The sequence below is a fragment of the Mirounga leonina genome, unplaced genomic scaffold (genome assembly GCF_011800145.1).
Source record: "Mirounga leonina isolate KUSES-001 unplaced genomic scaffold, KU_Mleo_1.0 Mir_180, whole genome shotgun sequence".
Taxonomy (NCBI): Eukaryota; Metazoa; Chordata; class Mammalia; order Carnivora; family Phocidae; genus Mirounga; species Mirounga leonina.
The window spans coordinates 34,678,086-34,704,000 of NW_023270469.1; the positions used below are offsets into that span (position 1 = coordinate 34,678,086).

At 46.1% G+C, this 25,915-nt stretch overlaps 1 protein-coding gene across 1 annotated transcript in view; it reads left to right on the forward strand.

The window, feature by feature from the left end:
* The window catches only part of ABCC11 (ATP binding cassette subfamily C member 11), a 58,052-nt gene that overhangs the window by 13,151 nt on the left and 18,986 nt on the right, over positions 1-25,915 (forward strand). The window contains exons 7-20 of the mRNA XM_035025273.1: positions 3,361-3,534; positions 4,370-4,517; positions 4,680-4,828; positions 6,142-6,249; positions 7,317-7,577; positions 9,047-9,118; positions 11,475-11,599; positions 13,282-13,354; positions 15,000-15,203; positions 16,456-16,593; positions 16,673-16,769; positions 18,307-18,396; positions 19,274-19,377; positions 22,714-22,911. Of these exons, the coding sequence (XP_034881164.1) occupies positions 3,361-3,534; positions 4,370-4,517; positions 4,680-4,828; positions 6,142-6,249; positions 7,317-7,577; positions 9,047-9,118; positions 11,475-11,599; positions 13,282-13,354; positions 15,000-15,203; positions 16,456-16,593; positions 16,673-16,769; positions 18,307-18,396; positions 19,274-19,377; positions 22,714-22,911 (1,941 nt within the window). The remainder of the gene's footprint in view (positions 1-3,360; positions 3,535-4,369; positions 4,518-4,679; positions 4,829-6,141; positions 6,250-7,316; positions 7,578-9,046; positions 9,119-11,474; positions 11,600-13,281; positions 13,355-14,999; positions 15,204-16,455; positions 16,594-16,672; positions 16,770-18,306; positions 18,397-19,273; positions 19,378-22,713; positions 22,912-25,915) is intronic.

Genomic DNA, 25,915 nt, shown 5'->3' on the forward strand with positions numbered 1-25,915 from the left:
AGTCAAGGGAAAAGCAATCGTAGATCACCTCTCTGAGGGTTAATTCTTATCTGCAAAAGAGGAGTCCTTAGAGCTGCTTGGTGATTGTTCTGGGGCTATCAGTTCCCTGCTCTTGCTCCTCCTGCAATGTAACACAAACAGACAAATGTTGACAGAGATTGGAAAAAGATACTCCAACTTATGACCCAGGGTCATGGGAGTATTGGAATTTCGTACATTTAGTTTCACGTTCCCTAGTCTTCTATTGCTTACCAGTTGCCTTGAGGAGCATGAATGACTTTTATATTGAAACAGACATTTAAATTTTTGGAAAAGGCAGCACTGCTCTGACCCCTTACCCTCAAGTTAGACCCCTTGGTGATTTGGCATCAGCAACTGTCCAACCTTGCCTCCTCCCATCTCCCCTCCTCCAGCCCTAGATTGGCTTTGTCCCTTCAGCCAGGCTGGGCTAACCTTCAGTCCCCAGGCCTTTCCACCTCCTGGCAATGTTGCTCACATCACCCCCACGCCCTGCCCTTTTATAATCCCACTCATCCTTCATGGATGTCTTCTCCTTCATGACAATATCGCCAAACCCCACCATCCACCCCCCGCCCCCACCAAGCGCAAATCTGGCTGCCCCACTAAACATGAGCCCCCTTCAAAGACACAAACCCTTTCAGATTCACCACTCTATCCCTCAAAATGCTGACATTTGAATTACACAGGACAGCTGTCCGAAAAAATGTCTGCTAAATTAAGCACTGCCATCAAGTGGATGCTTCTCTAAACTCAACTGGTAGCCAACATAAGATATTTGTTATCATCATTACCCTTATTCTTCATCATTTTATTAGTCCTGTAACCTGAGGCAACTTGTTCAGTCTCTGAAGCTGTGGAATAATAAGACCAGCCTTACAGGATTGTTGTCTCATAGGATTAAATGAGTTAGTACATATAAAGCACATAGAAAAGGGACAGCAGTTCAGAAGTGTTAAATTGTATTGCTGATTTCTCTTAGGCCTTGAGCATGGGGACTCCCTGTTGTCCTGCATTTGACTGAAGTTGAGATCTGTGGCAGCCCTTCCCCCTGTTTATCTTAGGAGAGTCATCATAGTAATTATTAACTTCTACTTAGCCAGACATTGTCCCCAAGACTTTGCCTCATTAGCTCAGTCAGTCTTCTGACAACCCTCTTATGAGGTAGTTTCTGTTATTGTTCCTGTGGTCACAGAGGTAGAAACTGAGGCATGGAAGGAGTAGGAACCGTATACAAGGTCATGGGATTGGAAAGCAGCAGAGCCTGGCTGCAGGGTCTAGGCTCTGAACCAGTGCACTTCCCTGCCTTGCCAAAGAGACTTTCTGCACTGAGGCCTGCCCTGGTTCCTTTTCCTGTGTCTCTGTCCTGAGCACCTGCTGGGTGCAAGGCCAATTTCCCCCAAACAGCCTCATGAACATAAGACAGAATGGCCCACTTGGAAGTAGCTGCTCACGTGAGGAGTCCTATTGCCTCCATAAATTTTATTTTTAAAATTAATTTAAAAAAAACCCTGCATACGTTCTCCTTGGAAACAAAATAAAGTAGAATAGATGACTCCCCAGACCCCGTCACTTCCCTAATGTCTGGAGGTGACCACCGCTATCAATTCGGCTTGTGTTCTTCTAGACTTTTTAAAGTGTGTTTAGGTACACATGCAACTTACCCATAGAAAACATATTGTATCTTGTGCCTGTGTTTTTACATAGATGATACTAGATTTTACAGTTTTCTGCCACTTTGTTTTACTAATTGAAAATGTATGATATAATTTTGGGGGTGAGTTTTTACATCAAGGATGCTACATTGTCTGTGCTGTTTTTGAAGTTTTTCTTTCCTCCTCGTTATGTCTTAGCCTTCCATGTTAACACATGCAGATCTTCCTTGTTCCTTTTCAAGGATGCTTACTTATAACTGTAGCATTTCCTTCCCCCCTTCCATTTTTATTGAGATATAATTAACATGTAATGTTGTATTAGTCTAAAGGTATACAAGGTAATGATTTAATCTGTGTTGCCAAATAATCACTACCATTAAGTTTAGTCGCCATTCATCACCTTACATAGTTATAATTTTTTGCCTGCAATGAGAACTTTTAAGATCTACTGTCTTAGCAACTTAAAGATACACAATACAATATTAACTGTGGTCACAATACTTACTTATAGCTAAACATTTTGACCACTTTTATCCATTTCCCCCCACCCACCTTAGAGCATTTTCAATGTGGCAAAATTAAGTGTTTTATATGCATTATCTCATCAATGCTACGGAATAGGTTGTATTATTATTCCCACTTTACTGATAAGGCAACCGAGGCACCGAGAGACTGGGTAATGTGTCTTTGGTTCTACAGCTAGTACATGACTGGCCTGGGACATGAACTCTGACAGGTTGCTCCAGGACCCAATATTATCTAATACTCCTTGGGTGGATGCTTTAACCTTTCCCTCCCAATGGACATTTAGAATGTTTCCAGGGTTTTGCTGCTAATAAGCACAGCTGCAATAGATGTCCTTATATGTGCTTCCTCTCGTGTCTGTGAATGTTTCTCAACAGAGAAATGAAATAGCCAAGTCATGGGGTTTGTGCAATTGTTAACTTTTAAAGATACTGTTCAACTCCCTTCCAAAGTGGCTGTACCAAGCTAGGATCCCTCGTACACTTCAAATTTTTGTAAAGATTCAGCCTGGGGCCCATCCTGGGAACTAGAAGGAGATCAGTTTAAAGTGAAGAGGAAATCACTTCCTAACGCATTCAGATTGGTCATTCTAAAAGACATTCATGATTTGGGTCCTTAAATATTTCTTGATTTGCCGTGTCAGCTTTTATGTAACATGGAACTGGGCAGTATGTGTTAGGGAGCAGGGCAGTGACAGAAGACTCTATAGCAAAATAGAAAAAGAAGGATAAAAAGATTTAGCTCCTGCCTAAAAAATTTCAGCCATCATTAGTAGTAGTAATAGTAGAATGAATAGGATAGAATAAGGTAGAAGACTAGAAGTAACTCTCTGGGGAATCTGGATATGAGAAGTAGTAGCAATAGTACAGTAAAATATAACTTTTATTGAGCACAGCCCATGTGCAGATACTTTATATTTCATTGACATCCTCACAACAACCATATAAAGTGGGTATAGTTATTCCAGCTTCATAGGTGAAGAAGCTGAGGCTCAGAGTGGCATAGTAATGGGCCCAGAGTCACACAGAGAGTAAGAGGAGAGCTGTGAACTTGGTATTTTTGTCTCTACCATCATGCCTCCCAAGCCTTCACATCCCCGGCGCGTGTAGCCCCTTCTAGGTACCTGAAGAGGTGATACCTGTGGGGCTTTGCTGTCTTACAGGCCATCAGCTTCTTCGCCAGTGATATAAACTACTTGTTTGAAGGAGTGTATTACGGCCCCCTGATCTGGCTCATCTGCTCATTACTGATTGCCTGCACCGTCACCTCCTACCTCATTCTTGGACCCACTGTGCTCTCCGCCACTCTTTGCTATCTCCTGATTTTACCGGTGGAGGTAATGTCTTTCTTTGCCACCCGTTGGATGTTGGATGTTCCCCAGAACTCCCAGGGCTCTGGAATCTGGGGTACTTCTGAGTGGAAATATTGACTCCTGTTGACTGTTGATTCTATTGTGGTTAAGTTTCAGCTTCCATTTCTGCCTCAAGCTGTTCTCTGGCCACAATGCTGGCCAAAGAAATAAGAGGTGAATATGATGTGTGAAAGTCCATCTCATAGATTTCCGTGAGGGACCCGCTGCTTCACAGACTTTCCTTAGTAGATGTCCTCTATGTACAGGTTTTTGTTCCTTCTCTTCTACCCAGAATGTGCTAATGTAATAGCCCAGATGGCATTTAACATTTGGCTGAGCACAGTATAAGGGGGGAAGGGAAGCAAATTTGCTGACAAAGATTCAGGTGAAATAAAATTGGGCAAAACAGGAAGTGATTCTTGGATTATGTGTGCCCTGAATTACTGAAATCAAGGGTTTTCCTCCCTCAGCACAGGTATTCTGATCAAAAGGTGATTGTAACTGTTGGTGGGGTTAGGGTTCCCAAAGGCAGAGGAGTCATATTTCTGTTTAGTTAGCCTGGCTTGGGTCACAGGAGAGAAACACCCCCAGGATGTGTGAGACAGGTGCTCTAAGGCATGATGGAGAGTTTCTGTTGGAAAGTCTTCAGCAGGACCCTAGAATTTAGAGTCACAGGGGATTCCAACAGGGCAGGATTAAATCCAGGTATTCAGTCCACATCTGGATTTTACCTTTGGACATACTCCTAGTTGCCATACTTATGCCTGGGTGAACTCTCCTGCCCTTGTCAAAAGAAGCTGTTGCTGCATCCTGATTGCAGGTGTTCCTGATCAAAAGGATTGTTAAGATACACAATCACACTTCTGAGGTCAGCGACCAGCGCATCCGTGTGACCAGTGAAGTTCTCACCTGCATTAAGCTGATTAAAATGTATGCATGGGAGAAACCATTTGAAAAAATAATTAAAGGTACAGAAAATCTGGTTTTCTGCTCAGTGCCTTGGTATGTCATGGTGGGCCAAGCCTCTCATTCACCCTTTGGGTTGTTCTTTCATGCTCTGGGAGTTGTTTGGTGCTCTTTGGAGAATATTCGTAGGGTTAATTTCAGTGCCTTTGCTTTTTATCTCTCAGGCCTCAGAAGGAAGGAAAAGAAACTATTGGCAAAGTCTGGGATCATCCAGAGCCTGACCACTGCCTTCTTGTTTATAGCCCCCACAGTGAGCACAACGGTGATGTTCCTCATCCATACATGTTTACAACTGAAACTCACGGTTTCAGTGGTAAGTGCTTGGGGTGCTTTGCTTTTCCCCCATATTGATAGGGACTTTTTCTTTTATGTCTTTTCCTAGATCATGTCCCTCAAAGATCTGAAGGTTTTGCAAACGGATAATAGATGTTGATTTTGATTTTCCAGACTTTTAGGATACTCAAACTTTCTTCCATCTCAATCTGAAAAACTGACATCCCTTGTATAGCAACTATGGGAGGGAGGGATGACAAAGTCATCTGGGGATACAGGGGAGGTGAAATGTGTAGTTAAAACCCTGATGATTCTGATACATGCCTTGAGGTTGAGAATCCTAAATTAAGGAGTTTGTTCGAACCCAAAATAGGGCCCTGAAAATACACCTTAAATAAAAAGCTAGAGCTTCTTTTGCCTTCTCTTTGTGGTCTGACCCTGGCCCAGAAAAGCTGCAGCTGCCTTTTAGGGGTAGAATCCCAGTTCTCTGAGGAGAAAAGCCAGGGGGCTGCTTTGGGAGAGGTTGGAATCCAGATGGGGCTTGGGGAAGGACACTGCACCCAAAGCAAGAGGGGGGGAGCATTGGAGAGTCTGCCAAGGGTTCGTTTGTGCTCCAGACAGCAGGCACTTCTACTTGGTCCAGGCACGCACCAGAGAAGTCCCCTGAAGGCTTGAGGGTGGACGCAGGGGCTTTTATAGGAGAAACTCTCAGCAGGAGTTCAGGGTCACACTACACTCACACAGTGAAGGATGAAGAAGGGAGTGGAGGTGGGGTGTGGATTGGAAAGTCCCCAAGGTATTTTAGGTCATATTCTGAGATCCTGAGAGCCGTAGGTGGTCTGCTGTAGTTAGGAAAAGTCTCCGGGAGAGAGTGAGGCATGGATTAGGCTTGAAGTGCAGGGACATTTGGAATATTAGAAAAGAGTAGAATATCTAAGGCAAGGAAAACTGAATACGATCATAATAGCAATAAGAATGTCAAGCTCTGTTAGCAGTAAACAAGCTCTCTCACATGTACTTTTTCAGTGTTTCCCTGGACTTTATTCCTGTACCCACTTGATGATTTTGACACTATGCAAGTGGGAAAACTCAGCTTGCTGGGGGAGGGGACCTGGCCAAAGTTGCAGAATCACCCGGTCGCTAAGCTACAACAGGAACCAGGCCTACAGACATGGAGCCATTAAGACGAGTGCTCTTTCCCCACTCTTTCCAGTCTCCCCAAAATACTGGCTCTGTCCCTGCCACGGGACGGACCGGCCTATCGAAAGCTGCAGGGTCTGGCTCTGTGGCTTCTGGCTCCCGGATGGGGGCCTCAAGGGGTGGCCCTCACCACCTCCTCCTCTCTTTGCCCAGGCCTTCACTGTGGTGGCCACCTTGACTCCCATGCGGCTGTCTGTGTTCTTTGTGCCCTTCGCAGTAAAAGGCCTCACGAATTCCAAGTCTGCGGCGGACAGGTTTAAGGTAAGTGGTCAGAGGACTGTTTACATGGCTCTCTGTTTGGGTGTTCATTTGCCTTCAGCCACTGAGATGTTCCTCATGAACGTGACCCCAGGGCAAGGCAGATTGGCTAACTCAGTGACCTCCTGTACCCAGGCTGGGGTGGGGGCTGGGAAGACAGATTAATCAGGCCCCAGGGAGTTCTTAGGATAGTCTATACAAACCAGGTCTCACACAGGAGGTCTACAGACCCTGTCCAGGTTTGTATAGGGTTACCGTGATGGTTTTGCTTTTAAAAAAAATTGTATTTGTTGCTTGCATTTAAAAACCTGGAAATTCTACATAAAAATCGGATTTCTGGATTTTTCTGAATAATCAGAAGATCTGGGAACATCAGACCCACATTTTGCTGTGGCTACAAACAACTGGAGCTGAGGGGATAGTTGCCCTATTAGATGAGGCAGTGAGATCCAGTTTGCTGCAGACCACCACTGAACATCCACTACCTAGAGATAAAACCATTGTCCAAAATGTCCAGAAGTATCTTTCTAGATCTCTTTCTAAGCTAATCTCCAGGGAGAGACGTATGCCTCTAATTTGACTGCAGTGAGATACTTCCCACCCCCCTCTTTTAATGCTAGCATTTCCCCATCAGGGAGAAGGAAACACAGAGAGGAGTGACCTGCTCATGGTCACACTTTGAAATGTATGGCCCCCAACAGTTTCCCACTGTGTGCTACATGGGCAGACCTTTTTACTTTGAATATTATAAATGAAATTTAATTTAAAAAGTGGCACATCTGTCTGATGATTCCACAGTGTTGTCACCCATGTAAAATGAAACAGGAAAGAACAGAGTGGGCAGTTTGCAGATATCAAAGAGTGGCCCAGTGGTCCAAAAGTTGGAAGACCCTGATCTAGAATTCCCACCAGCAGAACCTGGCTCCTTCTGAACTAGTGGTGGTTCTTCAGGCTTTTACTGTTTATTAGTTTATAAACCAGACTGATAGGCAGGCCAGCAAAATGGGCACACATTCCTATTAGACTAAAGAACTGAATTCCTCCTTCCTCCTTTCTCTTTGTCTGTGCAGAAATTTTTCCTCCAGGAGAGTCCTGTTTTGTATGTCCAGACACTGAAAGATCACAGCAAAGCAGTGGTTTTGGAGGAGGCCACCTTGTCATGGCGACAGACCTGCCCTGGGACTGTCAAAGGAGCCGTGGAGCTGGAGAAGAACAGGCATGCTCCCGAGGGGATGGCCAGGGCTCAGCCAGCTCCAGGAGCCCTCAGGCCAGAGGACACAAGGGACAGCCTAGCCCCAGAGTTGCACAAGTTAAATCTGGTGGTGTCAAAGGTAACCTTATCCAGGCAGGCTGGCTGCCAGACTTTCGGGGCCCAAGGCTCAAGCTTCCTGACACTCCACCATTTCCTTGGCTAAAAACTGCCGTCTTTAAATCCCTCTTTTAAATACAAATTGTTCACAGAGGGCAAGCACAGGAAATCTTTCATACTTCAGTGGGAATCAACTGATCATCCAGAATTTTTTTTTTTTTTTTTTTTTTTTTGAGTAACAAGACCCAGACTAGAATGCTATATGCTGGGAGAGAAGGGGAAGGAGACTAACATTTATTAAGTTGCTAGTATGTGCCAATTTGGTTGTTCTGTGAACTCACCTTATCTGTCTTCTTCTCTGACTAACGTTTGCAAGGGCAAGCTTCCCTTCTTGTCCAAATTTCACCTCTGCACTTTCAAGTCAAACTTGATTGCATTCCTCCCCTCCCACCAACGCAGTCCACTGGTGACATCTGTCAGCTCTCTCCTGAATCCAGCCGCCTCTCACCAATCACACCCCCCAAACCACTACCCTAGCCCTAGCCACCATTGTGCTGTTCCAGCTCCTCTAGGAGCCTCCTCATCAGTCCCTCTGTTTCCACTTTTGCCTTCTTACTATCCATTACCATGCGGCAGACAGAGGGCTCTTTCTAAACCATAAACCAATTCAAGTCACCCTCTTGCTTAAACCCCTTCAGGGACCTCCCGCTGCACTTAAGATACAGCCCAGGTATCCCCCAAGCATCCTGCCCACAGCTTTCACCTCTTCTCCCACTCCTTCCCTCCACACCAGCTACACTAGCCCTCTTGTAGCACTTTGGCAGCCAACCCGGTTGCTCCCACAGCCTGGAACGACCAGATCTTCCTGTGTCTGGCTCCTTCTTATCATTCAGGTCTCAGCTGCAATGACAACTGCTTTAAGAAGGCTTTGCTGGCCAACCCATCTAAAATTGCTTTGGTTCATGGTAGCCAATTCGTTTTACTTAAATCATTTATCATCATATGATATTTTATTTATTTCATGGTTTATGTCTCCTCACTAAAATGTAGCATGAGAGTTCTTTTCTTCAGTACTTGGTATGATGGGAGAAACTCAAACACTATTTGAGGGAGGGGTGAATGAATAAATGAGTGAATGTATGCATGAATTCTGTGAGGCTGGCTTCACTGTCCCCATTTTACACATGAAGAACCCGAGGCATGGAGAGGCTAAGTGACTTGCCCAGGATCATAGAGTAGAATAGGTGCAGATCTGGAATTCGGGTTTCTTGCCCGACAGGACCACCTATCCATGACCTCCTGTCTACCACCTCCATGTAACTTCCTTCCTTTGAGGTTGTGGCGTTGAACTTTGCTAGTCTGCGGGGCCTTGGGGTGGGTGTGGTTATTTGTTTTCTGTTTGTCCTTTTGTGTTCAAACAACAGGCCCACCCTGGGCGAGTAGGAGGGCTTGTGCTGTCCCAATGCCACTCTGTCCTCCTTGGCTTTGCAGGGGACCCTGGTGGGGGTCTGTGGCAACACCGGAAGCGGCAAGAGCAGCCTGCTGTCCGCTATCCTGGGGGAGGTAAGTGACTTGTGACTTGTGAGTGCATGCATGCGCACTCACGGGCAGTCCAGGGACTCCCAAGCTTGAGTTCCCCCAGTCAGCCACACCATCGCTTTCTTGCTCAATGGGATCTGAGCCAATACACTTTTTATAAATTGAGAGCAGTTGGGCATGCACCGAGGGGGAGGTGTGTTATAAATATACCTGCTTCTCATCCTCCAGCCAGGAGTGAGACCTCTTAGATGCCCTGGATGTCTGCCCTCACCTGTTCTCTGTGCTCTCCCCACCCTGTTTGTAATCAACCAGCTCTCAGGGTGATGATACAGTGTGTCTCAACTTTTAATGTGGTGATAAAAATCATTCCATGAAGCCCAACTCAGAATGGGACATGTGTCCCTTGTGAGACAGCATCAGGAGTGCGATGTGGAGGGAGAAGGGAGGAGGAAGGAAGGAGGGATGGGGGAGAGGAGGCCCCCCCGAGTGGGATGGGACAGTCTTACTTGCACTCCAGCTGTAGAATTTACATGTCTGCCAGGTGCCCCTGCGCTTGAGATCTGAACTGTCCAATTCCACTGTCGGTGGATATTCTTGAGGTCTGCTTGGTCTGTAGCCAGGCAGACATGTGGCTCAGCCCACCCTTTCTCCAGTTTCCAAAAAGCCCCAACCTGTTCCCCCCAAACAACTGAGGTCATATTGCACACCTCTCACTGAACAACACCTTACAACAGCCACAACTCCTGGTGTGCATTTATGGCCACCTCCCCAAGGGGGTTCTCACCAGCACTTCCCCGCTCAGCCCCAGCCTTTCCCAGTCCTGGGCTTCTCTCTCTGCCCCCTCCTTTCTCTGCCCATCATCCCTCCCTCCCACGTTGTTGGGAGAACAAGAAGGTTCTTCCTTTATCCAGCTTCTCCCTCAGCTCCTTCTCCCAAATATTATAGCCGAACTTATCATCTCTTTGGAATGTATCGTATTGTCCATAGAACTCTCTCCCGATAGCTCACTTCTTCATGCTCCACATGTGATGGCCTTGCCGCAACTTCTTGGCAATGGGGAAGATAAGATTCAACTTTTAAAAAAATAGTAAACATAATTTGAATAGTACTTACATGCCAGGCCTGCTGCTAAGAGCTTCCTATTTTTTTTCCTTCAACCTGAAAACAACCACATGAGGAAGGCACAGACATTATGGCCAGTTTATAGATGAGCAGATGAGGTTCAGAGAGGTGACTTGCCCAAGGTCACACGGCCGGCGAGGGGGGAACCAGGGTTGAAACCCAGGTCCACATGGTGTCAGAGCTTTGCTTTTTCCCATAGCAACATTTCCTGGTAGCCTCCATCCAAGGCCACCTTTCTGTGTGGCTAGTAATTTCTCAGTTTCCTCTTGAAATAAACCAGTCACTGTCCATCTAACAAAGGAAAAACAAAAAGATGTCATTTTAAAGTTTTCTTCTTGTTAATTAAAGCCTGCCTCCAAATCAGGAATAGGAACATAGAATCATAAAGAGGAAGGGGCACAGGATGATGAGGTCTAATGCTGGGGCTGTAGGGATGGGGGTTATGGCCTTTTTTTTTAACTCTGTTTTTAAATTTATCAAACAGAAAAGTGGGAAGACACTAAAGACCCTTATACCCACCTCTAGATTCAACAGTTGATAGCATCTGCATTTTTGCCACATCTATGTAGAAACACATTTCGTAGAACAATTTTTAAAAAGATTTTATTTATTTATTTGAGAGAGAGAGAGAGAGAGAGAGAGCCCACAGAGGGAGAGGGAGAAGAAGGCTCCCAGCTTGATCCCAGGTCCCCAGGATCATGACCTAAGCTGAAGGCAGACACTTAACCATGTGAACCACCCAGGTGCCTTTGTAGAACTATTTTAAATTACAGAGATTATGAGACTTTCCCACTTATTACTTCATCATGATGTCCCCCAAATAAGAACATTTTCCCATCTGTGCACAATGACATTATCACACCTAACAACAATGGTAATAATTCTGTTGATATTCAGGGGTAGTCAGAGATGACCTGGAACTTCCTGTCTTGCTGTGAAGAGCATGGACGCACCACTTGCTAGAGAATGGGGCTGGGGAAATAAGAGAAAAAAAAATATGGGGTTTCTTCAGTGCAGACCTTGGATTCAAGTCACAGCAGGAACTGGCCTGGCTTAGCTCTGGCGGCTGCCCCATGTTCCCAGGACCTTCCCTCAGACTCATTGGTGGGCCTGGCAGGACCATGTTAAAAGTGCCATTTACATAAGAGAGCCCCCAGGAACCTGGAGGGCGGTGGGGCCCTGGGCCCTGCAGCTGCTGAGCCAGGCAGGGTCCTCCCCTGTTCTGCCTGGTCCTGAGGCTGGACTCACTCTGCTGCAGATGCACTTGATGGAGGGCTCGGTGGGGGTGCACGGAAGCCTGGCTTATGTCCCCCAGCAGGCCTGGATCATCGGGGGTAGCGTCAGAGAGAACATCCTCATGGGAGACCAGTATGACGAGGCCCGGTAAGTTTCTGGGAGGGTCCAGGAGGGACACAGGTGCATGGGGCTGGTTGGGGGAGGGATGCGCTGCAGCTAATAGTAATTGGACAGTTGCTAACCCTTGCTGTGAGCTCACTTATACGCATCAAAGAGAGATTATTGTCATATCCATTTTCTAGATGAGTCATTTGGGGCCCCAAGAGGTTAAATAATTTGCCTAAAGTCACAGAGCTTGGAGGATATGCTAGAATCACAATTCAAACCCAGTTGTTATCAGAAACTTCATGTGTAGCTGTTATACTCTATGAGTCAAAATAACCCTCCCCCTCTAAAAACATTACTTTAAAACTTCGTTTGTGTTAATTAATTCCCCACCTCTAAGTTGAAAGGGTGATGAGGTCATGTGATATAGAAGAAAACAGTTTGGATTCATGGTCTGGTGGGCCGCCCACCACCATCCTTGCCCTTCGTGGCCTCTCCCTCCCAGGGTCCGGGGCTAACCTGCTTGAGACACGCACTTGGAAGTCTGTTCAATGGAGGATCCACAAAAGCTTCTCTGAATGCTACAGTTGTGCTTCCAAGTCTGGTGGACCCTGGCCTCCTATCACTGTTTGCTTGATGTTGCAATCTGCACCCATAGCAACACTGAGGGGCATGTAGGGGTGTGAGATCTCCAGCTGGCTGTCCTGCGGGCTCCGAAACGTCAGGTCCAATACCAGCTCAGGGGCACCCTGCTCGCCCAACCCCCATCTTGCCTGCTTCTCTTCCCAAGTTGCCCAACTCAGTTTAATGGCATCACTGAACTAGGTATCCCAAGGAGCCTGATGCCTCCTCCTCTGATACTTTACGTCTAATTGGTCACCCACCTTGCACACTCTATCCCCTAAATAGGTCTCGTCTTTCTCTCTTCTTCTCCGTCTCCACTGCCAGTTCTTGCCTGTGATCTCTTGCTTGAACCGTTCCCAATGCCCCTGCCTTTGGCTCCCTGTCTCCAGTCTTCTCCCACTCTGCCCCTGCATCTTGGGTCCCGCCTCCAGGGTAGTCATCCCAAAACATAGCTCTCACCGTCATTGCTCTGCTTTCAGACTGATAGAACTCACTGGGCAGTTTGGAAGTATTTGGTCAAAAATAAAAATGCCCCAATTGTTAGACTCAGCACTGCTAGGTAATGAATGCGTAGATAGTGTCACCAATGGGCACAAAGGCCCATCTATAAGAGTGTTCACACTACACATTGTTCATAGTAGCAAAAGACTAGAAACAACCCAATGTCCATCACAGAGGCACTGGTTAAATAGTTTATGGTGCAGCCATATAACAAAATATTATGGTGCCGTTAAAACAATACAAACCTATATATGATGCACACAGACATATACAACCACGTTATTTCTGAATGAATACGTAGGAAACTGTAATAGTGGCTGCTTCCGTGGAAAGCAACTCAGAGTCAAAGACGAGAGAGACTTGCTTTTCACTGTCTCTTTTTGTTATTGTTCTGTTCAAATATTTACTAAGTGCGTGTATTAGACAGAAAGAAATGAAGGGAAGAAGGAAATGCAAAAACCCCCCATGCTTTATTGTTAAACTCAGGATCAAGTCCAAATTGCTTAGCATGGAATGCAAGACCTATCTCTTCCCAGCTTGGGAAGGCTGGAGGGCCTGTGGCTGGGCCACTTGTCCCTTTAGCAATCTGTCCTTCGCAGGTATCTCCAGGTGCTCCATTGCTGCTCCCTGAACCGTGACCTGGAAATTCTGCCCTTCGGAGACATGACCGAGGTGAGTGGGAGGCGAACATCCCCCATCTCTGTTGTGATCGTGCCTTTGTAATGGTTTTCTGGGATCCTCAGGCTGCCTCCCTGGGTAGGTAGAGGGGGGGACTCCGGCTGTTTCCCCGAAGCAGCCAATGGCCCTGCAGCTGCTGCCTCAAAGCCTTCTCCCCCCAGGGAGGAAACTGGGGTTCATCTTACAGTGAGAGTTGGCAAAGAGCCTACCTTACCCCACAAGGATGGGGAGCTGACCTCGAACTCCTCCTTTTGGAGCAAGAGCAGTGGAGACCCAGTGAAAATGAGAAACCTCCCATCCCTCCCCGTTTCCTCCCCTCTCCCACCTCCCGCCCTGCCCCCTCTGGCCAGCTCTTCTTTTGCCAGTGGGAACAGCCACCATGGCTTCCCAGGGGCAACGCCAGTCACACTTTCTTGACAGTTCGCCATCCTTCACACCTGTAGACACCTTTAATCTACATAAGACCTTTCTGAGATAAAGCAATATTGTTGTATTATCTGTTATCTCAGTCTGCTGAGCACTTGCCAGATGCAAAAGACTACTGTAGCAACTTGAACGCATTGTCTTAGGTGAGCCTCAGGTAATTCTAGGAGGTCGGTGCTCTTATTATCCTTCTTTTAAAGGTGGGTCTGTAAACCTTTGACGGCAGAGTGCTCAGTTGTCTCGTTCAGTAGAAGGAAGAAGGTCTGGTCTGTAGAATGGCATCAGTAAATATGGACCTCATCAAGCTTGAGGTCTAGATGAGTTGATACATACAAAGTGGGGTGAACATGCTCAGCTGGAGTGGGTGTTAGCTTATCATGCGAGCACAGTAGGCACTTAAGTAAGCATCTGCTGAGTGAGGACCGAATGCGAAACTAAGCCTTGGCCCCGGGCAAAGCAGCCTGTCCAAGGGCACACGGTGCTGAACCAGAGGCAGGGTAGTGACTAGAGGTCACCCTGCTGCTCTTTAGACTCTGCTGCTTTTCTACAGAGACCGCAAGAGTTCATGGTAGAGCAGGGACTGGCACTTAGCCCCTGGCGCCCTTGTCCTCAGGGCTGACTGAGGGATAGGCCAGCCAGCAGGTGCCTGGCATGATAGTCTGCACATGCTGTTCAGTAATTCTGGTTGCTTGTTAATGACTCTTAGTATCTCCTGACGTAAGGCATTGTGTAAGGTGGTCCTTCCCATGACAGCAACAAAAGAGCCCCTTCCGGCCATTGTAGCCCTGTCCTACGGAGTTGGCTGTGCTCAGTGCCGTCTTCAACAACGAGGGCTGATGGTCCTGCAAGTGGATGGTTGCTGTCAATAGAGATTTAAAACCCAAATAAGATGTAAGGAGGTGCTCTTTCTTAGGAATGATTTGTTTTATTAACTAAATTGCTAAAGTTTTAAAATGTCAACTGAGATGTTGAAGGGTTTAGAAACATTGCATCTAATTGTGAGTTATAAGATTTTAATTAACTGAAAATCAGTTTTTCATTCCCTACTAAGCAAATTTTGAAAAAAAATTTTAAATACTAGGGGTGCCCAATCACGAGGTGTCTAGGAGTGTGCACTGAGGGGGTTCAGTCTGTCACATCTGGCCACCTGGCTGGTTTGAGCACACCTCACTGGGCTCATCCTCTAGACACAGTGCCTTTGGCTGTCTGTTTGCAGATCGGGGAGCGGGGCCTCAACCTCTCTGGGGGACAGAAGCAGAGGATCAGCCTGGCCCGTGCCGTCTACTCTGACCGCGAGCTTTATCTGCTAGACGACCCCCTGTCCGCTGTGGACACCCACGTGGGGAAGCACATCTTTGAGGAGTGCATTAAGAAGATGCTCAGGGGGAAGACGGTCATTCTGGTGACCCACCAGCTGCAGGTGACCACCCTTCCAGGGCTCTGGCCACGACTGATGGCTAACGTAGATCCTCACGTTTCTGCCATTGATTCCGTAACAACCTCACCGTGGCTACCCCTTCATCTCAGACTAGACCTCAACATTTGAGGAGCATTGTAAAAAACCTGGATCTCTTCTGCTTTCCATGTGGAGAGGACAGGCTGGTAAAAGATTTCTGTGGCTGGTAAAAATTGAAACCAGATTTGAAGGTCTCCTTCAAGATTTTATGGGTTGGCTCCTGCTTTTAAAGTTATGGAAAAAGAAAACAGATCTTTCAGAGAAGAATTTCCCAAGTCTCATGTTCTTTGATGACGTGCAGTGACCATGTGGGGGTGGGGCTGCCTCTTGTAATTCCTTTACCCTAGGTATTTCCATACTTGGTTTTGGCCTCAAGACGTATTTATTATTTATCCCTCTCCTTCCATTTTGGCCTATTTTGGGAAGGATACAAAGTATTTCAGACATAAAGACAGTTTATAAAATAATCTACTGAAAACCCATGTGTCTATCACCCACATGACATGAACACAGATCGCCTCTCAGATTGCATTCTGTCCCCTCACTTTGCTATTGGTCTTTCTCGTGCAGGTCTCCATACCCTTACAACACGTGTATAAATCTCTAGACATGATAAAGTGTCCTTCTGCATATTTTAAAGCTTCATATAATTGACAGTTTACTTTCTATGTCCTTCAGTAATTTGCTTGTTTTGCTCGGCATTATATTTTTGAGATCTTCCATGTTGATACACACAACTTGGTTTAATTCTCACTGATATAGCATTCCAATATCTGAATATACCAGAATTTATTCCCCTAGGATGGACATCGAGGTTGTTTTCCATTTTTCACTTTTACAAAAAAAAAAAAAAAAGTGCTTCGGCGTACATCTTTTTATATGTGTCTTTTTGCACATTTGCGAGTTTGGTGGAGTAGAGGTTTAAGAGTCCAGTTGTTGGTTCATAATTCTTAAATATTTAATTTTACTAGATATTATCAAGTTGTTTTCCCAAGTATTTCCACTAATCTATAACAACACCTACCTTTTACGAGAGTTCCCTATACCTCCAGTCATCACCAGTGCTTGGACTTACGCAGTGTTTTAAGATTTTTGCCAATGTGGGTATACAAAATAACATTTTATTATGATTTAAATTTACATTTTCCTTTTGAATGGTGAAGTTGAATATCTTTTTGTATGCTTACTGAAGGCCTTATTTCTTCTGACTCTTCAGTATTTAGCATTTTGTGACCAGATCATTTTCTTAGAAGATGGGAAAATCTGTGAAAAAGGAATTCACAATGAATTAATACAGAAAAAGGGGCGATACGCTGAACTCATCCAGAAGATGCATGGAGGAGGAACCACACAGGTAATTTCCACCCCACCGCATCCTTACTACCCACAGGGAGGAACACCCCCTGCATTCATGGCATGTGCTTTCTCCTCAGGACAAACCGCAGGACACAGCAAGGCCAGCAGAAGACCCTCAGGTGCAAGGGCAGGCCCAGACCACCAGCCAGGAAGAGCCTCTCCATGAAAATGCTGGTAATGGTGCTGGGGAGAAGGGAGAGCACATCTGCCAACCTGCCTGGCTCCTCCAGAGGTGCTGGCATCTCCTCCTGGACCCCAGACGGGGCCATGTCCCTCACTGTCTAGGATCCTAGACATCACACACACAGGTTATAGATCCATGTAGTTGAGGGCTGTGGGGTGCGGACTGTGCTGGTCAGGAGGCCTGAGGATCCTAGAGGTGAATGCTGTGGGAGGCAGAGCTGAGGGTGTGCAGAGGCAGAGGCAGGGTGTGGGTAGTGTTGGCCCGGAGTAGCATAAATTTAACTGTAAGGCATTTAGACATTCATGCATTACATGTTTGTTGAAAACAAAGGTATTAGAAATCAGAAATGAATTGGGCCCAGTCTTGGATATCCAGAAGCTCAGGGCCTTGCTCTTCTCTAAGACAGGGCAGCAGGGCAGAAAGACAGTTCTGGATTTGAATTCTAGCTCTCTGCTTACAAAGTTCCGTGACCTTGGCCAAGCAACATAACCACTCTGAACCCTCATTTGCAAAAGTGAAGGTAATAGTGCCTTACTTTGCAGTGTTGTCGTGGAGGTAAGATGCAGTCGGGTGTAGGGAGGCCTCAGGATAACGCCCGACATAGTGGAGCCTCCTGTCACTAAGAGCGTTTTAAGCTGTGAAAGTCGGAAAATGATGTGAGCAGAAAAATAATTGGAAGGAAAAAGTGTAGATCACAGAATCAAAGGAAAAGTTGAGGAACCGGGCCTCAGCAATTTTAGGGTGTAAGTAGCCCGAATAGGTGCAGAATTTTTTGAAGAAAACCTACTCCAAATATTTCCCATCCTAGTGTGAGTTCCCTCAAGATTCAAATTCCAGGAAGAGAGCCCTCTTCCCCAGGAGAAATTAGGGTGTTATTAGAAGGGAGAGCCTCAGGCAGAGACAACGGACAACCCCACAGTGCTGCTTCCTGTTGTTGCTCTCATCATTAGCAGCATCTACTGGTACTTTCATGTACTGCTCTCCCTGCCCTGCTCTAGGACAAGAGTCTGCCTGAACTAGTGCTACAGCTGTTTTCCGAGGACTTCTCAGAAGCATATTGCTGCAAAACATCTTAGCAACCATCTATATAGACCTGCCAGTTGTCAGATGAGGAAACAGAGAGGTTAAGTGATTTGCCTGAGATTGCACAGTATTGTAATGACCATTCTGGAACCCAGTTTTCTGGTCCCAGATCATTGCTTTCTTCATTCTCTCCTGCTGCCTCTCCCACCCCAGCAAGTTCTTGGAACCCCACCCCCCACACCCACCCAGGGTTATTGAATGGCTGGAGACGAAACCTCTTTCTGGGCTCTGGAGTCCAGGTCAAGAGTTACCTTCAGCAGAGTCTTCCATGGAAGCATGCTGGTTAGAGTCGGGCTTGGGTAGGGCACTGAAGCTGGAAGGTGAGGAAGCTGGTAAAACATGGAAGCCAGGGGAAGAACGCTTTGTAAAAGCTCTTCTTGACCTTGAGAGACACGCAAGCGATTGAAAGTCATATCATTTCTTTCTTCTCTTACTCTCACCCAGTGCTGGAAAATCAGCTCACAAAGAAGGAGAAGATGGAAGAAGGGTCCCTGGGATGGAGTGTCTACCACCACTACATCCGGGCAAGTGGAGGTATGGTCTGTCAGTTTTGCCCGGGGCTCTCTCTCTGACTGGCCCTGCCCCTGAAACTGGGTCAGACTGGAATGTGTGCAGTCATGCAAAGCAGGGAGGCACAGGGTAGTCATGCCAATCACGGGCTTGACTTGCACAATTCCAATCTCAGCCACCATCAACTATAGTAACTCTACCACCATAGTCCGTGCTGGAAGTTAGGTTTCATGTTGTGTTAAAATGTACCTGGGATTTATTTTAATCAGATATGGTAAGACATGCAGACATGGAAATGTCACAAAGGGAGAAGTTTATGTTCACAGATCCCTAAAAACAAGAGACATGGCTTGCCATTCAGGGCCACATGGAGAAGCACTGGGTTGGTCAGAAGGCAGAGGGAAGGGAAAACATGGCTGGAAGCCTTTATTGTTTTTTTGTGGGAAGGAGTAGGTAAGGCAGGGTAGGTATGCTGAGTAAATTTAGGATTATATAGTTTGAATAAGTCTTGGGGGGGGGGGCCTCTGGGCTATAGGAGTGGTCCCTAGTTATCTGGCACCCGGCCTTGGGTTTAGGGCAGGGATATGGGCTTGCTGTGTGATTTTGATGAGGAGGTGGTTGGGAGTGTGGACTGTGGTTTGGTTGGTTCATAGGTAAAGAAGTGGAATGTCACTGACATTTGGTACTTTGCCCAGGCTAATAAAGCCTGTAAGTAGTAGAGTCAGGATTTGACCCCTGGGCTTTCTAACCTTGGAACCAAGCCCTTTCCAGTCCTCCAAGGCATCCAAAGTAGATGCAGGTCAGGATGATCCAAGGGCTTGGGATGGCTGAGCAGCTTTATCAGCCATTGCCCTTCACCTTCTTGTGGCACCTGTGTGTTACTCCTTCTCTCCCTCCCCAGGTTACATGGTCTCTGCTGTTGTTTTCTTTCTCATGATGGTGATCATCTTCCTCACGACCTTCAACTTCTGGTGGCTGAGCCATTGGTTAGAGCAAGGCTCAGGGGTAAGTGTCATGGTGGGAGTGGGGTGTATTTCTGTGGGCTGATATGGAGTAGGGCAGCTTCCTAATCCTTGGGCCCCATGAGGGTCAGAGTATGGGTTGTGGCACCCTATGACAAGCCCAGAGCCTGCTGTTGCTAAGTCCACAAATGGAAGAGTTCTAGAGAGGACCTCTGAGAGCCAGAATAGAGCGGGGCTCCCTCTTAGCTTTGGCCTCCTGTGTTCACAGAATGAGTGGTCATCGGTGCAGTCTCGTCGGAACAAAACCAAGAAGTTTCTGCCCCCAGACGGGTCCTCAAGAATACCTTATATTCCACCTTAGTGATTTTGCCTTTGGTAGCTGTTTGCCTTCTCACTTTGCTTTATTTAAAATGTGCATCTGCACCCTTTGTTGGAGGCGGGGAGGCCACATCAAATATAAGCACAGCTGATATTAGTGAAAGGAGGGAAAACACATTTTACTCAGTCACTACTGTCGTCAGGGGAAAGAGCTGAGAGCCATTCCCATTTGTGCACAGGTGATTTCAACATTTTATTTATTTTTTATTTTTTTATTTTTTTTAAAGATTTTATTTATTTATTTGACAGAGAGATAGAGAGCACAAGTAAGCAGAGAGGCAGGCAGATGGAGAGGGAGAAGCAGACTCTCCACTGAGCAGGGAGCCCGATGTGGGACTCGATCCCAGGATCCTGGGATCATGACCTGAGCCGAAGGCAGCCGCTTAACCGACTGAGCCACCCAGGCGCCCCTGATTTCAACATTTTAAAGGGAGAATGAATATGGGGGTTCAGTAGATTTAGAGGAGTAAAATTTACCAAGGGATGGAGGGTGTGAATGTGTTGAGGTCAGCTGTGTCTGCTCTCTGGCAGTTATTAAAGTTAGGACTCTAATCTTCCACAGAGATTGGGAGACATTTCAAAGGCATGGTTCCCAGATCCTTGGGAGAGATGCTTTGAGTTGTAGGAGTTATATATTCATAGTTATGAGTGCTTTTTAGTAAGTGCTCTGAGAAAGGGAGGTTTGGGGCATGCCATCAGGTGTTGGCTACAACAAATGGTAACTTTTCCTGGTGATGGTTGAGCTTCCTTAGGCAGGCGTTTTGATGGAAGGCAGGGGCATGCCTTGAGCCACTACAAGCCATGCTGAAGTTTGATTAAGTTTTTTAGTGCAGGGGTTTGGATGGAGTTGTTCTGTGTTGAGAAACCTGCAGTTCTCAGCCATTATGTGCCTGGTTAATTCATTAATCTTCCCAACCACGTTTCGATGTAGGCATTGTCTCCATTTTACAGAAGAAACTGTGCTTGGAGAGGAAAAAGAACCTGTCCTGGGATGTGAAGTCTCTCGCCGGGACTTGAACTTGGTGCTCTGATTCCAAGCCATGTTTGCCTAGATGTCTACTTCGTTAACTTTTTTTTTTTTTTTTTTAATGAGAGACAGAGAGCATGAGAGGGAGGAGGGTCAGAGGGAGAAGCAGACTCCCCGCTGAGCAGGGAGTCTGACGCGGGACTCGATCCCGGGACTCCAGGATCATGACCTGAGCCGAAGGCAGTTGTTCAACCAACTGAGCCACCCAGGTGCCCCTACTTGGTTAACTTTTGAGTCATGTGTCAGGCAGGGTTTGCTCAGGAAAACAGAAGCCACTTGAAGTATTTAGAGCTTCCACAGATTTAATATAGGAATTAGAGACCACACAATCGTTGGAAGGGCTCCAGTGACCTCAGCAGCAGGCAGCACTAAAGTGGCTGATTCTCAGAAGAGCACCTGCAAGCCACTGGCCAAACTCCATATCCCACCCACATGTCCACAATTTCCACCAGCGTGTGATGGCTTCTTCTCTTTCAGCTTTGAGATTTCGTATGACTGCTTCTCTTTGGCAGAATCTAACCTGAGACCATGCTGGCGGGAGTCTGGGGAACCGAGTTCCCAAGCTCTTCCTTCATCACAGTGAAGAATGTAGAAGCACCAGGGATGATGCTATGTGACAATCTCACACAAATTTCTAACACCATAGAGTGAATTTATCAAGCCATTTTCTACCCTGGCAGAAGAAAATAGGCCTCATTAGAAATCAGGCTGCCTTGGGACAAAGATGCATTGAGAGAGGGATGAAGAGAAGTCACTCAGGGAGCTGAGTTTAGAACAATCAGAGTAGAGTGGGTGGTGCATGGAGGGAAGAGCTGGAGTCGGGAGACAGACTAGTTTGCCCGCTGCTATAGTGGTCCACGACAGACAGACCATGAGGGCCTAATCCAGGGGAGGGCAGTGAAGAGGAAGAGGAAGGGAAAAGCAAAAGCACCAAGCAGGAAGGTTTCCATGTATAGTTTCATCCCATACCAGCTACTGAGTCTAAATGTGGCCCTGGGAAGAAGGATTTTTCTCTCCCCATTGAATTTCTCCATGAATTCAGGTGATCTGACTCCCCAAAGAAGGAAAACTCACTGTTTTTCTCTATTCCTACACAATGCTTCTGATAACAAATGTGCATGTTTTTCCCCAAATTAACCAATTCTCTAACTCCCAACACCATCTGTGTGTCCTACAATTCCCTTCAGTTCTGACACTACCTGGAGTTAGTGGAGACTCCCCACGTTAAGGGTTCAGTCCCACAAGACTGTCTGTGCTTCAGAGGCCAATCACAAGTCTGGACCTCCTATACTTCCGGCAGACCAGCTATCAGTTGGGGGGTTCCCATGACCCCCTTTTTGGATCTGATCATTTGCTAGAATGGCTCACAGAACTCAGGGAATACTTTCGCCAGTTTATTAGAAGGGATATAATAAAGGATACAGATGAACGGCCAGATGAAGCAGTACATAGATCTAGAAGGCCTCTGGGTGCAGGAGCTTCTGTCTCTGTGGAGTTGGGGTGCACAACCCTCCTAACATGTGGATGTGTTCATCAACCCAGAAGCTTTCTGAACCCTATGCTTTGGGGATCTTTATGGTGGTTTCATCCCACAAGCATGATCAATTATTAATTCAACCTCCAGCTCCTCTCCCCACACAGAGGATGGGGGGTGGGGTTGAAAGTTCCAATCTCCTACTCATGGTTTGGTCCTTCTGGTGACCAGTTCTCCATCCTGAAGCCGTCTAGCCCCCTTTCCTCCACCAGCCATCCCTCTAGCTACAAAAAGACACTCTAATTGCTCCAGAGATTCCAAGGGTCTTAGAAACTCTTATGTCAGGAGCCAGAGTCAAAGGCCAAATATTAGAACAAAAGATGCCCCCAGCACCCCTATCACTTAGGAAATTACAGGGATTTTAGGAGCTCTGTGCCAGGAACTGGGAACAAGACCAACTATATTTCTTATCAAACCATCCTCTCTGTTCTTTCTTGAAGACCAATAGCAGCCAAGAGAGCAATGGAACTACTGTAGACCCAGGCGACATACTGGACAACCCTCAGCTGTTGTACTACCAACTGGTGTATGGCCTCAGTATCCTGCTACTAATCTGCATGGGTGTCTGCTCCTCGGGGGCTTTCACCAAGATCACGAGGGAAGCATCCTCAGCATTGCACAACGAGCTCTTCAACAAGGTGTGGGCCTGGGCGTCAGCTGTGGCTGCAGGCCGGTGACTGACCTTGCCCAGTTTTCTTTTTCTTTTTTTCTTTCTTTTTAATTACTAGACTTCATTTTTTTGAGTAGTTTTCAATTTAAGAAAAATTGAGTGGAAAATACAGAGTTCTCATATGTCCCTCACCAATCTCCCAATTTCTCCTGTTATTAATATCTTGCATTAGTGTAGGATGTTTATCACAATTGATGAGTCAATATCAATGCATTTATCATCATCATCATCATCATCATCATCATCATCTAAAATCCATGGTTTACATTAAGGCTCACTCTTTGCATTGTACATTCTATGGGTTTGGACAAATATATACTGACATGTATCTGCCATAAAGTGTACAGAATCGTTTCACTGCCATAAAAATCCTCTGTGCTCTACCTATACATCCCCTCTTTAGCACTTTATACAGCACTTTATACAGAATACAGAATAGTTTCACTGCCATAAAAATCCTCTGTACTCTACCTATACACCGCTCCCCTCCAAAATCCTGACAACCACTGATCTTTCTCATTGTCTCCATAGTTTTGCCTTTTCCAGAATGTCATCTAGTTGCAAGTACACACTGGGCTACTACATAGGTGGGAGCAGGCTATGGAATGAGCTGGGTGCATGGAAGCTCTCCTGCTGCTGACAGTATGATTCTAAAAGTTTAGTGTCCCTTGCTGGAGGGTCAGTGGTCATACCAGTGCTGGCCTCTGTTGGCTGAGCGTTGTCACACATAGAGTTGTAGAATTGTCCCAGGTTCCTTTTGAAGTGGTACTATCATCCTTATTTTACATATGAGAAGATTGAAATCCTTGTGTGTTATGGTGAGAATGTGTTATGGTTAAAATACCAAACTTTCTGTAGTATCACATTGCCTCCTGGAAATGTCATTGCACTCCCCCTCACCAAATGTTACCATGCGCAGGTTCTGGGGTGGGCATTGGGCTTACAGTGGTGAATGAACAATGCAGGTATGGTTCAGGCCATTATGGCCTTATAGTCTATTCAGGAAGACCAATGAGAAAACAGGCTGTTGTAACATAGTGTGCAAAATTACTCACTGGGTGGGGGCCTCTGGGATCCTAAGAACTTAACAGGCACCTAACCCCAGCATGTGACTGGTAGAGGGAAGGATGGGAGTCCAAGAAGACTTCCTGGAGGAAGGGACCTCTCTGCTATGATCTAAAGGATGAGTTGAAGCACTTTAGCCAGCCTAAATTAGGAGGTGAAGAGAAGCAGAGCTTTCCTGGGGAACTGGAGTCCTGGAGGGCAGGTGCTCAGAGGGTTAGAGCAGGAATTTTCATGGGTGTTCTCCGGAGGTGAGGAGGACATCCATCATTCCTTGTAGACTGAATGCAAATTATGTTTCAATGTGGGGAGGATGAGGTGGAGGCATTTCCCCACACCTCAGATAAAGCAGCTGGCTTGGTGGAACTAGAAAGCAGGAGAGGAATATTCTACCTGAGGCCAGACACTCTTTACTAACTTTACTATGGCCTCTAAGGTTCTGACTGCACTCCAAGATTCTGGAAATATCCAGTGCTCAGGCCTCAAAGTGATAATTCCTATTTTATTTTTTTGCAAGTTTTTTTTTCATTAGAAAATATGCTTTGTATTTAAAATATGTTCCTTTTTGTAGTCCTTTTATGTCTTGATTGATTTTAAATTTGCCTTTGTAGTTTTAAATAATCACAGTGAAGGACAAACCTTTGAGATAATTGGCTCAACTACAAACATAACAAACTGCAAAAACAGATTATTTTGACACTTATGGGGCACCAGAAACCCTTTCTCCATGTCCCCACCATCTGTTCCTAATCCTGAGTGATGGTGGGTTCTCACAAAGACGGCTTAGTCACACCACAGCTGAGCTGTACCCTGTTCCTGTGCACCTCTCTCCCTGCACCACACCCCCCTCGCCCCCCATGAGTACTCAGTCTTGGGGGAGAGGGTGACTGTGATTTCTTGAAGTGATCGTGACAGTTTTTATTGCTTTTGCTCATGTATTTCACAAAAGATTCTGGAGAGAAGATGGAAGATAATTTAGAGGCAGAAAAAGTGAGGAAACTCATCATCTGCCCCTCCCAACCTCACTGCCTCCCCCTCCTACCTTAGAGCCTAAACATGAATGTGAACAGTACTTGGTCAGCAGCATCCAGGTATTTGCAATGAGATCTGCTATAAGGGACACTTCGTGATTCTAATAATTACCGTTTATTAATAATCAAAATGCAATTTCCTCCTCCCCCCTTCATTCCTTCCTTTGCTTTTGGCCTTAATAGATATGATTAACTTCTATTTATGTCTTTTTCTTGTGTTACAGCTTGAGAAATACATAGGGAAATAAAGGGGTCAATTGGTCAGCAGCTCAGTGCCATGAATCTTTAAGAAGTGCCTTCTGTAAAGAGCATGGCTGTGCTGGGGCAGGGGGGTCAGGGAGCCCTGGGAGGTCTGGTCATGGTTTTGCTGTTAACTACTTGGGTGACCTTGAGCAGATTGCTGAGCAGCCTCCCTTTTTCTGGGCTTAAGTTTCCTCATCTGTAAAATGAATACACTAAACTAGATGCTTTTGTTAAAGCCCTTCTAGTATGAAATGTTCTTTGATCTCCAAAGGGTCTCCTGTCCACTGCTTTTAGAGATCAAGTTAAGACACCACCTTCAAGAAGAGGCGGTCATGCTTAAATTCTACCCAAGACACCAAGTCATATGCAACCGCAGTGGAATTGCTGTTACTAATCTTTGGCGATTCTGGAAAATGGTCCCATCTGTGGAAAATAATCAGAGCTAGTGTTAATGGAATGCTAATTAGGAGGCAGGAACTATTCCGAGACTTTCAGTGTATTACCTCTTGTCTTTCTTTCTCCTTCCTTCCTTCCTTCCTTCCTTCCTTCCTTCCTTCCTTCCTTCCTTCCTTCCTTTTCTTTCTTTCTTTCTTTCTTTCTTTCTTTCTTTCTTTCTTTCTTTCTTTCTTTCTTTCT